A 13,062-nucleotide genomic window follows, 5' to 3' on the forward strand; every position below is an offset into this window, starting at 1 on the left:
TCATAGAGAATTGTAAAAGTGAGGCTGTGTTAAATGTTACTGGATAAATAATTCTCTTCTATAAATAAGATATTGGACCATCTCACTTATTTCTCTGTCCTTTTGGTTCACAAGGTATTCTTCTCCCTTCTCTCTTCTTCTCTTCTTTTTTTCTTCTTTCGTGTATTGCAGCCATCGAAGATTACCAAATTTTTATGTCTAAGTGACCAAGACTCTTCTTAAAGAGATGAATGTGTTGTTTACATAAGGAAGAAAGGTACTGGGAGAAAAGACATTAGCTTTAGAACAATGAAAAGTTTCCAAAGAGTTGGAAAAGTAATTTCAATGGCAAATGGTAAGACAGTGTTGAAACACACAATCAGAGATAAGTTTCTGTTCTGTTGGTTGAGGGCTTCCTAAGAGGTTGGCTTATTCCTCCTTTCTTTTTTAAGTAAATTACTTCCTCTGTTTTCTTTCTTTCTTCTTTTTATTTCTTCTGGAACATTGCTCCAGGACCAGTGTCACCTCTGCTGACTCCATGCCGTACAATTGACATCGTCAGCCATATGATTACAACATCACTGCTGACATCATCCTAATGCAGCATCTGTGTCTTATTTCAACCCTCTTTTTTGTTTCCATATCCTAAAACCTTTTCAATCTCAAGACCTGTTGTTTATTCAATTCCCTTTGCATTTCTTCCATGGACTCTTCTTCTTCCAATATCAGTGTAATTTTTCTAAGGTTCGAGTTAAGTCAATAGACTCAATACCCATTAATTTTATTGTATGGAAAGGAGTTGTTTCTTCTTACATTCAGTACATGAATCTCTCGAGCCACCTTGATGCGACAACACCACCACCTCAAGAATATATGGCCAGGCAGGATATAGGAACCATCATGGGCCAAATCCAGCATATGGCCCTCTCTTAATGTATTTCATTTTTCTTCTGTAACAAAATCTTACGTAGAAGGCATAAAAGTTTTTTCTTTCCAAATACATGTTATATCCCAATGTTTCTGTACACATGGGAAATTCATGTGCCGAATAGCAGGAAATGTGTTTCCCATGGTATCAGAAACAAGTTTTCCCAATTTGTTTTGCATCTGTCAAACATTTTTGAAATGTTGTGATTCATGTTTTGGAAATGATTTCCTGTCATGCATTTCTCATACAAGAAGTTTGTTTCCATGCCTAAGTAGTGTTTGTGGTAACCCTGCTCATCTATCCGTCATCGATTTTGAGCTAAGATAGTTCTTACTATTGTGCATTTGATTTGTATATTATGTCTCTATATTGTATGTGAAAATCATGTACCTACTGTGCAGGCGGTTCGATAATATTTACCACACCAGTAACTTCATCAAGGGCCTGCAAGATGTTCTGCGAGTTGTTGGTCGTCTTCCTGATGATATGAATTCTGTTTCTCCAGTAGTGATCAGTGTTCCATATGAAGCCACACCTAGATTTATTGAGGAGAACATACGGCCTATCTTCAAGAAAAGTGCTGTCATCATTCTTGGGAGTTTCTTCTTCAGTAAAAATCAGGTTCAGGAGAAATTGCTTCCTGAACTTAAAGCACTGAGGTGTCATGCCATGTACAAGGCCCTGCAGTTTCATCCTTCTGTAACTAAACTGGGAGATCACATCATTAGCCGAATGAGAGAAGCAGGTGAAAGTGCTGGTGGACATTTCATATGTCTCGACTTGTCAGCAGATAGTACAGTGCCTAACAATTGCAACTCTGTCCGAGATGGGTTTGATCTTCCGAAAACTAGAAAATGTGTTGATACCTCTGGCATTTGGAGGTTTTTGGTAGACTTTGGGTTTGAAGATGATACTGCAATATATCTGACAGAATCTCGACTGAACACCAACTTAGGTCCCTTGACTAACATCTTTATAAATGTTCACACAAAGGTAAAAAATTACAAGTTTACAACTAAAATCTCTGTAAATGTACTGATTTACATTCTTCACTGTCATATGTTTGTCTGAAACTTAAAATCGGGATTGCTTACATGATTGATGGGACAAACAGAGCATGTTTTTTATGCTCAGTCTACACTAAGATTGGTTTGACCCTGAAACAGATAATTTTTCCTTGGTAGGTTGAAAATTTATCTGATTATCTGATATCTGTACTTATCTACAAACATTTTCTGATAGGTGCATGTCGCTCTTTTGGCCTCTTTCATTTATACATGGTAATTAAATTCTTGCTCATAATTTTTAGTTCACTCTAAATTTTAGTGGTTGTTATTAACACCGAGGTGGTTTATAACAGAGTTACCGGAAGCGCCTAGGTAAAAGGGGAAGCGCGAAACGTCACGCTTCCGAAACGCGTGGGGAAGCGTCCCCCTTTTTTGGGAAGCGCGCTTCCCTTTTATGGGAAACACGCTTCCCATTTATGGGAAGCGCGCTTCCCCCTTGCTTCCCCATTTTTTTCATTTTTTCGCTTCCCCCTCGCTTCCGGTTCGCTTCCTAGGTCGCTTCCGAGATGGTTCGTAATTTTCTTCTAAGTGGTCCCACGCTTCCCCGCTTCCTAAATTTTTGAAAGTGCCTCGCTTCCCGCTCCCGCTTCCTGTATCGCTTCCCGCTCCCGCTTCCTTGACTGGTAACTCTGGTTTATAATTTTATAAAGAATTTGAGGAGTCATGTTTACATTAAAACATTTGTTAAAGTGCCCACACATATTCATAAATGTAAATAATTAGACGTGTGGGATACTCAATCAACCATCTGATATTTCTTTTGTCAAATTAATGTGTGTTAAGAGAATTATTTATTATCGTTGGGTGGTTATATGTAATTTTCTATTTTAGATGCATGTCTTTTATATTTTCTCTTTAGTATGAGGACCCCATTTGATATTTTGGCTAATCCTTATTTAAAAGAAGGATTAGACCTAATTCAAGTACTTTTCTCCTTTCTATCATTCCTCTCTCTCTCTCTCTCTCTTCCTCTAGTCATCACGCTGCAACATGGTATCAGAGCCGGTTCATTGCTGAGCAGCTGAAGATTATCAAGGGTGGCATCCGGAGATCATCAAATCTGCCGTCAACCTTAGATGTTATTCTTAAAAAAGAGGATGGTAAGAAACCTGTCGCTGTGGACCTGATTCAATTCAGGCCTGTCACAGATCTAAGAGTTCTTGAGATTGTGGTCGCGATTCAGATCTAACAACAGATCTGAATATTGCATTGCCGTGAATCTGGATCAGATATGGTTCATCGCAGATCTGAAAGTTATCGAGGTTGAAGTTGTAGATCAGATCTAGTTGCAGATCTGAGTGCAATAGTTGTGAGTGTTGTTGTCGTGAAAAAGGGGAAACCTGACGCAGATCTGAAAAGTATAGAACGGAATCAGAACTGGACGCAGATCTGATTTTGTGGTAACGTGACTCAATTTATTGTTGATCTGAATGAGGCGTGGGTCTGATTGATCTGTGAAGCAGTTGTGGGCATCAGATCCACGCAGATCTGTGTAAAAATATGGTCAGCAGGTTAGTATAATTTTTTTTTAAATAATGTGGAGGAGAATGGTCTGATGGTAGCGATTCAGTCACAAAATCAGTCTTGATGGCTATGGTTGAGACTTGAGGGGGCTAATTCATGTTGTGATTCTCTATTTTGGCAGTTTGATAATTATGTGGAAGTGTCTGATCTGATTATTGGTTTATTCATGTCTATTCTGTTCACTGCCAGAGGTTGTCTATAAACCAGCAAGTATTGGTTCAGATGAGACGAGAAAGTTACATATAGTTTGTTGTCAGGAGGCTAAGCTAGTGTTAGGTGACATTGTTTGCTGGCCTGAAATCTGTCAAAAGTTTTAAAATAATGGCTGATTCACAAAGTCAGAATAAGGAACTCAAACCTGAAGGCCTTGGAGAATATAAAGCGTTTGCAAATCCCTTCTCGTATGGGTCATCAATCAAATTAGATGACACTAATTATGCACGATGGTCTCGCACTTTTATGATGTCAGTTTCAGGACATTGGAAAAAACATGTTTTGCTGGAATCCGAGTCATTAGAAAAAACAAGAAAATATGCTACATGGGAGGAGGATAATGACATTGTTATGTCTTGGATTATGAATAGTGTGCAACCTCATATTGCAGATGAACTTATTTATTATACGACAACCAAGCAGATGTGGGACAATCTTTGAGACACGTATTCTCATGAAACAAATGTAAGTCAAATTCTTCAAGTTGAACAAAAAATCTATCAATTACAGCAAGGAGATCAGACTTTAGCACAATACTATGCATCAGTAAAGTTAGCTTTTGAGAGGCTTAATGCTCACAGGCCGTTGTGTTGTACCAAGCAGAGAAGTCATCAAGAATAGACTATGGTAGCGAGGTTTCTTACAGGTCTGGCTTCTAAATATTTTGTTGCCAAGGTTCAAATGCTAACTGGTTCAAATGTTCCTACTTTGGCTGAGGCTTATAATCGTTTGAGTAGATTGGCCATTGCTCTTCCTCAGGCACAACCTGAATCTCAATCTTCTGCCCTCGCAGTTACTGCAGGACATGGTCGTGGCATCCCTGTAAACACAAGAGGAAGAGGTCGTGGATGAGGGGTAGGAGGCAGAGGAAAGTTTCAGTGCACTTATTGTGGAAAACCAGGGCATTTAGAGGACAAATGTTGGGACAAGAATGGTCGCCCCCCTAGTTCTTTTTCAAAGTCGAATGTGCCTAAAGCTCAGGTTGCAAAATCAGGAACAGTGACGACACTTGATTCCACCAACGATTCAATTACACTGAGTCGTGCAGATTATGATGAATTACTGGCGCATCGTCACTCAAGCTCGAGTTCCCCCTCTCTTGTTGCAAATGTTGCATGTTCTGCAGGTGGTAGCTTCTCTTCTCCAGGTAATAGATGGATTATTGATTCAGGAGCCTCTAGACACTTATGTGGGCAATCCAATAATTTTTCTAAGTTGGATTCTATTTTTGAACATCGTAATGTCATGCTTGTCGATGGGAGTCCCTCACATGTAGTAGGTCAGGGAGATGTTGTTTTATCTCCTACCCTACATTTGTCTAATGTGCTTCATGCTTCCTCTTTTCCTCAAAATTTATTATCTGTTAGTCATCTTGCTAAGAAGCTGAATTGTAGGGTGATATTTGATCTAGTTTGTTGTTCTTTTCAGGACTTGCTGACGGGGAAGAGGATTGGTGGAGGCTATGAGGAAGGTGGCGTCTACTACCTATACTATCCATTGGGATCAATTTACTCTTTAGTCGATTCTTCTTCCAGTCCTTTACAGTGGCATCTTCGTCTTGGACATCTTTCTTTTGCCAAAGCTTTGTCGAGTCATTCCTCAAATTCCTCAGTCTGTTTCCATCCAGTGTGAAGCATGTCAGTTGGGCAAACATCACAGGGCTCTTTTCGTCCAGTCAGAGTCCATCTAGTTCGAGTCTGTTTGAGCTTCTTCATGCTGATGTGTGGGGTCCCAGTAGGATTATAAGTAGGTTAATGTGTCGATATTATCTTGTCGTAGTCGATGGCTTCTCAAGATTGTCATGGGTATTCTTAATAAAAGAGAGGTCTGAAGTTCCAAATATTCTTATGTCATTGATCATTGAAATAAAAACTCAGTTTGATTCTCATGTCAAGATAATTTGTACTGATAATGCTCTCGAATTCAAAACCAAGGGATTATTACAATTTTATCGTGATCGAGGAATTAAACCTCAAACTACCTGTGCCCATACTTCTCAACAAAATGGGGTGGCTGAGCGAAAGCATAGGCAACTCCTTAATGTAGCTCGTACCATCATGATTCAATCCAATGTACCTACTTTATATTGGGGGATGCAATTCTAACTGCTTGTTATTTAATCAACCGTATGCCTACTTCCTTGCTGGGAGAACAAATACCGTTACAAATCTTATATACTAATACCCCTTTGTTCTCCATTTCCCCCAAAGTTTTTGGGTGTATGTGCTTTGTCCAAAAACTTGGTCCTGACCATGACAAACTTGGTGCCCAAGCCATAAAATGTATGTTCATTGGATATCCTAGAAATCAAAAGCGGTACCGATGCTATGATCCTCTATCCCGTAGAGAGTATATCAGTGTTGATGTATCATTCTTTGAGTTTGTTCCTTATTTTTCAAGTACTACTCCCAGATAACAAGTTGACCAAGGTGACACCTTTCCTCTCCCTATTCCTCCTTTTCCTTTGGAGTCTATTCCTTTGCCATCTTCTAATCAAGGTGACCTAATTTCACGATTCCATGATCCTCCTCTGGTATATACTCGTAGACTTACTCCTAATTCAGAGCCTTCTCCTTCATTTTCTCCAGAGGTAAGTCATTCTGATACTCATGAGCTTCCTGGTATTGATGATGACAAACCAATTGCCCTTCGAAAGGGCAGAAGGCAATGCTCCATGCATCCTATTTCTTAGTTTGTTACAGAAGTGAGACTTGGTAATCATATGAGACAGTTTATTTCTGCATTATCGGCTATACCTGTTCATCTTACTCATCAACAGGCCCTGTTAGATACCAACTGGAAGCAAGCCATGCAGGAGGAAATGAATGCATTACTCTCCAGGCACACGTGGGATTTGGTTGATCCTCCTACAGATGCATATATCGTTGGTTGTAAGTGGGTGTACACTATTAAATACAAGTCTGATGGCTCCGTTGAAAGGTTCAAAGCCAGGTTGGTGGCAAAAGGCTACACACAGACATATGGTGTTGATTTCTTTGAGACGTTTTCTCCAGTTGCACGCTGCCTTCTTGTATGGGGATTTGTCTGAGACTGTTTACATGCAGCAACCCCCAGGGTTTGAGGTTCAGGGGGAGTGTAGCAAGGTGTGTAAACTCAACAAGGCCATATATGGCCTGAAGCAAAGTCCACGTGCATGGTTTCAAAAGTTGTACGATGTTATGTTTGCTTTCGGCTTCAAAAGGCCAACCTCTGATCATTCTTTTTTCATCAAAACAACTAGTTCTGGCATTGTAGTTATGGTGGTATATATAGATGATATCATACTCATTGGGAGTAGTATGAAAGATATTTCTGATACTAAGGCACACCTGCAAAAGCATTTTGTTACAAAAGATCTTGGTCCTCTCAGATACTTCTTGGGTATAGAAGTAGCAAGAAGCAAAGAAGGGCTGGTTCTGTCACAGCGAAAGTATATGCTCGACTTACTAAAAGAAACAAGAATGTTAGGGGCCAAACCAACACATATTCCTATGGACCCTAATCTTCACTTGCATGATGAGAAATCAAACTTAGTGGATAGTAAGAGCTTTCAGTCTCTAGTGGGAAAATTATTATATGTCACAGTTACGACACCAGATATTTCCTTGGCAGTGAACAAAGTAAGTCAATTTATGGGCAACCCTACTAAAGTGCATTGGCAGGTAGCAATGATGATTCTCAAATATTTAAAGTTATCTCCTGGTAAAGGCCTTCTCTTCACGAGGAGCTCTACACTTGATGTTGTTGCTTATTCAGATGCTGACTATGCAGGATCAATTGATGACAGAAAGTCTACTACTGGGTTTTGTGTTTTTGTAAGAGGTAACTTGGTTTCTTGGAGGAGTAAGAAGCAAACAGTGGTAGCCAGATCAAGTACTGAATCTGAATATCGAGCTATGGCTCAGACCGCAGCCTAGATGATGTGGGTTCGATCTGTACTACATGACCTACAAGTGAAGGTTCCATCTCCTATGTCGATGATGTGTGACAATAAAGCTGCTACCTATATAGCTAATAATCCTGTTTTTCATGAGAGGAAAAAACACAATGAAGTGGATTGTCACTACATACGTGACATGGTACAAAATGGGTATATTTGTACATATCATGTGTTATCAGCAAATCAGGTTGATGTTTTCACCAAGCCTCTTGCAAGCTCTAGGTTCAACAAGTGTTGCACCAAGCTGAGCATGATTGATATCTATGCTCCAGCTTGAGGGGGAGTGTTAAGATAATTATTTATTATCGTTGGGTGGTTATATGTAATTTTCTATTTTAGATGCATGTCTTTTATATTTTCTCTTTAGCATGAGGACCCCATTTGATATTTTGGCTAATCCTTATTTAAAGGAAGGATTAGACCTAATGCAAGTACTTTTCTCCTTTCTATTATTCCTCTTTCTCTCTCTCTCTCTCTTCCTCTATTCATCACACTGCAACAATGTGCAAATCAGTCTTGTATCATACTGTATTGTACGATACACTACGATATGCATCGAACTTTGGAAAAAAATGATACAATACACACCGTATCTCGATACAGGGTGCGTATCATACTTGTATCAGGTTTATCATACAATACACCTTTGTGTCATACTATACACCCCGATATGGGCATATCTTACGATACACAATCAGTGCAAATTAAGTTGCTCTGATTTCAAATTTTTTATTTACAAGGCCCTTTGGCGAGTCCATGTTCATTCCTAATGAGCTTGAGAGTGATTTGGCATTGATTTCTTGCAAGAAGAAAATGATCATCATAATAATGATTGACGTTATCTATTTTTTTTATTTGAATTTTGAAAAAATTTGGTGATGTAAAACTTTAAGTATTGAAAAACACTTTGTTATTTTGTTTTTGTTTATGTAAACAGGCACTATTATGAATTTGTGACTTGTTAGTTTAGTTTTGTTTAATATGCATATAATTTCATGGTTTGCATTTTTCTTGTGAGATATGCATGGCATTCATAGCATATTATCTTTGATTATTGAATGTTTGATGTCTTTTGCAACTCATAATTGTTTGATATGTGATATTATGGTTTTATTTGTCATTGTTTCTTGTGTTATGATTTTTTTTAGAATTTTTCCTGATTTTTTTTATTTTTATACATTTTTTTTTAAAATATGATTTTTTATGATACAATACATTTCTTATTTTGGGTCTAGCCAATATGGTTTACGATACACTTGTTACAACCTTGGTGCAAATGCTGTGTATGGATGCATTGAGGGCCATTCTGAACAATATGATACGAGGTCTGCAAATGTTTGTGTACACGCACACATATTACGTAAAATTATTGGGAATTATCTTATTGCATTATTACATGAAATTATTGTGAATTATCATTATTCTTTTAAAACTTCTTTTCTTGTTGTTTTCTATTTTCAAGTATATATATTTTTATTCTTTTAAACAGTTAGCATTTTGTGAAAACTATATATAAATTATTGTGAATTGTTTCATTTGGTATAGTGGTTAGCATTTTGTTTTATGTTAAAGAGGTCATGAGTTCAAGTGTCATTTTAAACGGTACGGGCAAACTTCTAAAATAAGAATAAATTAGTAATTTTATGTCACATATAAGGGTAAAATGGTAATTTCAAACATGAGTTAGTGTTAACCTATGTCACATGGGTGCGGGTGCGGGTGAGGGGATTCGGCACTTCCAAAAAACCCGGGTGCGGCAGGGGCAAAAATGTTAATATATATATATATAAAGGGGAGAGAGAAAATCCTTTACGAAAAAAAGGATTTGAAAAGGCAGCTCCTGACAGGAGCTGTCAGCAGAATTTTTTTAAAAAAAAAAATTGCAGCCCATCAGCAGCTGTCAGCAGATTTTTTTTTTTTTAAAAATTCGCAGACCATTTCATAGGGCAAATTTAAAAAAAAAATCCAAAAAAAAAAATGGACCTAAATGATCCTAGGTGCGGTCAACGCACCCAGGATCGGGTTGACCGCACCCGGTGCCGCACCCGCGTCGAGTCGCGTCGACGCGGGTGCAACACCTTGCTAGCCGAATCCCTGTGACATAGGTGTTAACCTAAGAACAACCCAACATTAATTCATGATTGGGGCAATTTGATTAACCCAAGTAAAAACTTTGGTGTGAATTTGCAAACTTTCAAACTTTTGGTGTGCCCATAAATTAGACTGAAAAGTTTTTTTGGGGGTGGAGGGTATTTGAAAATTTTCCAATATATATATATATATATATATACACACACACTATGTCACAGGGACTCTCCAACTAGGTGCCACACCCGCACCCGATGCGGTCAACCTGACCCTGGGTGCAGTCAACGCACCTAGGGTCATTTAACTTTTGGACTATATATATATATATATATATAGTCACTAGAATATGAGAACTAAAAATATGGGCATTTCCAACACTTTTTTTGCAAATCCAACCATGTGGATGCGCTTGGCATGGTGAATTTGCTAGGAATCAACCATTTGAATGACAATTCACACTTGAACTCATGACCTCTTTTACACAGTTATAAAATATATATACCAAATGAAATGACAATTCACACTTAAACTCATGACCTCTTTTACACATAGTTATAAAATGACACTTGATTTAGTGTTTAGCATTTTGTTTTATGTTAAAGAGGTCATGAGTTCAAGTGTCATTTTCAATGGTATGGTCAAACTTTTAAAATAAGAATAAATTAGTAATTTTTATCACATATAAGGGCAAAATGGTAATTTCAAAACATGAGTTAGTGTTAACCTAAGAACAACCCAACGTTAATTCATGATTGGGGTTATTTGATTAACCCAAGTAAAAACTTTGGTGTGAATTTGCAAACTTTCAAGCTTTTGGTGTGCCCATGAATTAGACTGAAAAGTTTGGTGGGGTATTTGAATTTTTTTCCAATATATATATATATATATATATATATATATATATATATATATATATATATATATATATATATATATATATATATATATATATATATATATATATATATATATATATATATATATAGTCACTAGAATATGAGAACTTAAATACTATGTCATAGGGATTTGGCCAACCAGGTGCCGCACCCGCATCGACGCGACGCGGGTGTGCGTGTGGGTGCGACACCCAGTGAGGTCAACCAGTATGTCCAAATTTTGGACTTAAAAAAAACTTAATCAAGTTTTTTTAAAACTTAAAACTGTTTTGTGATTAAAACTTAAAAATTATATATATATATATAATTTTTTATACTTTTGCCCTCCCGCACCCCCGCACCCAAGTTTTTTTAAAGTGCCACACCCACACCCGCACCCATGTGACAGCTGAAATATGAGAACTAGAAATATGGGCATTTCCAACACTTTTTTTGCAAATCCAACCATGTGGATGTGCTTGGCATGGTGAATTTGCTAGGAATCAACCGTTGGATCGTGTATTTAAGATGAAAAATGTGATTTTTGAATGCTTGAATATTTATGAAGATTATGAGCCATTGATTTTAAAGCCTTAAAAAAATCTCATTTGTGCATAAAAATTGGATGATTCAAGAGCGAGTTCTTATAAAACCAAGCATGTAGATCACATTCGTACGGTTAGATTCAAGAGAAAAGAAAAAAAAAATCCATGAAAATTGCGGTTCACACATTAGTTCTTATATTTCCAGTTATCATATTCTAGTGACCAAAAGGGGGGAAATTTTTTTATTGATCCTCATGGCAATAAACATCCCTCAAACTGATGCTAAGATTAAGGGAAGGTAGCAAAGGAGATATGAAAGCAAGTAGAAGGTAAAGATTTTGTGAAAGATTGTGCCAGCTAAAGCTTAGAAGTGACACATTTTAAGGTGATGGAAATTTCCAGAAACTGCTACTTGACAAAACAACAATCTACCTCTATCTGCATTGTGTCAAAATATATGCCAAGTAGCAAATTAGATGGAACTCACTCGTATCAGAAAATAGTGGGTCAAGGATGGATGCTGATTGTCATATACAAATTTGCTGACATACTGAGATTTGAAGATATAATACAGGAATGTGGAGATGTATTCATTATTCAGTAGAATAAATACTTGACATGATCCACATCTTCTTCTTGCAGAATCTAAAGTGGCTGGTGATTCTGCTTGCTGAAGGGCAATTTACAGTTTTGAGCTTAGAGCTCTCAGTCAACCTGCAGATGTATTTGTGAATTCTTCTATGTCCTCAAAGGAACTCTATTTATCCACCATCATAGCTTGTTCATAATTAACTGAAATAAAACTTGTTAAGTTTCTGTTTTAGGATTTTCAAAGCCAAATCGTGAGGCTCTGTTCTAGAAGTTTTTCTTGAAAACATTTAGATTTTTGTTGATTGATACTATAATGTTTAGCTTAGGTAATATTTTTTCTATTTATAGTTTGCATTAGATTCTACCATGATGTTAATGCTTGCCTAGACAGTATTGTGACACTTTATGCACTTGCAGATATTAGCAAATTATTGACAGTTTATTCTCAGATTGTAGTAACAGTTATCGATACTGCAATTCTGTCTTGAGATTTCTACATTTTAAATTAAGCCAATTGCAATACTGTTTCTGTTACTGGTTTCTCTTAACAGGAGTACAGCATGCCCTTTAATGAAGAGAAACAAATTCTTTACTCTGGAAGGACGCAGTTCGAGAAGGCCTTGGACTTCTATATTTGTAGCCGAAGTGATGTTTTTGTGCCAACTGTTTCAAGTATGTTCTATTCAAATGTAGCTGGAGAAAGAATTCTTTTAGGAAATACTCATATCCTTGCTCCTTCCCTTCAATGCAGATTGACTGCAAAAACAACAAATTTTAGTGCTTGTCTATCACGATATGTGGTAGCGAAGGACCATTTTGTATATAAATGCCTGTGCTCTGTCAAAGACAAGGTCTGAAACGCTGAATTTTCCTTTAGCCTTACTACTGAGTGGCCTTTCTTGTACATTCACCATTTATTGGGTATATAGTCTTTTTACAGTGGTTAAGATCAGATCATATTAGCTCAAAGTATAGGTCTTTGCGCGTCCTTGAGAGGTCCAGCTTGAATAACATTTCAAAAAACTAAAATTTTTATAAAATTCAATCATAAAAACAAAAAATTCAAAGCCAAGTTAGTATTGACTAATTGAAATGGTATTTACTCTCTCCTTCTCTCCACCAGCACCACTAGTGTTGTCAACAGGTCGGGTCAGGGCTGCATCAAGGTTGACCCAGACCTGCCCATATAACTAATAACCAGGTTCGGGTTGGGGTTTTGTTGGGTCCCAAACCCGCATAATTTTAGAAATATATTTTTATAAAAAAGATATATATCGGGTTTGGGTCTACCGGAATATTATTTGGGTCAGCA

General features: G+C 37.3%; 1 protein-coding gene across 1 annotated transcript in view; it reads left to right on the plus strand.

Moving 5' to 3' along the window:
- LOC149817587 (protein MANNAN SYNTHESIS-RELATED 1-like) overlaps positions 1 to 12,697 on the plus strand; it is a 79,558-nt gene extending 66,861 nt beyond the window's left edge. The window contains exons 5-7 of the mRNA XM_089985455.1: positions 1,309 to 1,900; positions 12,302 to 12,422; positions 12,502 to 12,697. Of these exons, the coding sequence (XP_089841581.1) occupies positions 1,309 to 1,900; positions 12,302 to 12,422; positions 12,502 to 12,506 (718 nt within the window). The 3' untranslated portion in view covers positions 12,507 to 12,697. The remainder of the gene's footprint in view (positions 1 to 1,308; positions 1,901 to 12,301; positions 12,423 to 12,501) is intronic.
- Positions 12,698 to 13,062: the final 365 nt, after the last annotated feature.

This window comes from Nuphar pumila, chromosome 13 (genome assembly GCF_984573655.1).
Source record: "Nuphar pumila chromosome 13, dmNupPumi1.hap1.1, whole genome shotgun sequence".
NCBI classification, from domain to species: Eukaryota; Viridiplantae; Streptophyta; class Magnoliopsida; order Nymphaeales; family Nymphaeaceae; genus Nuphar; species Nuphar pumila.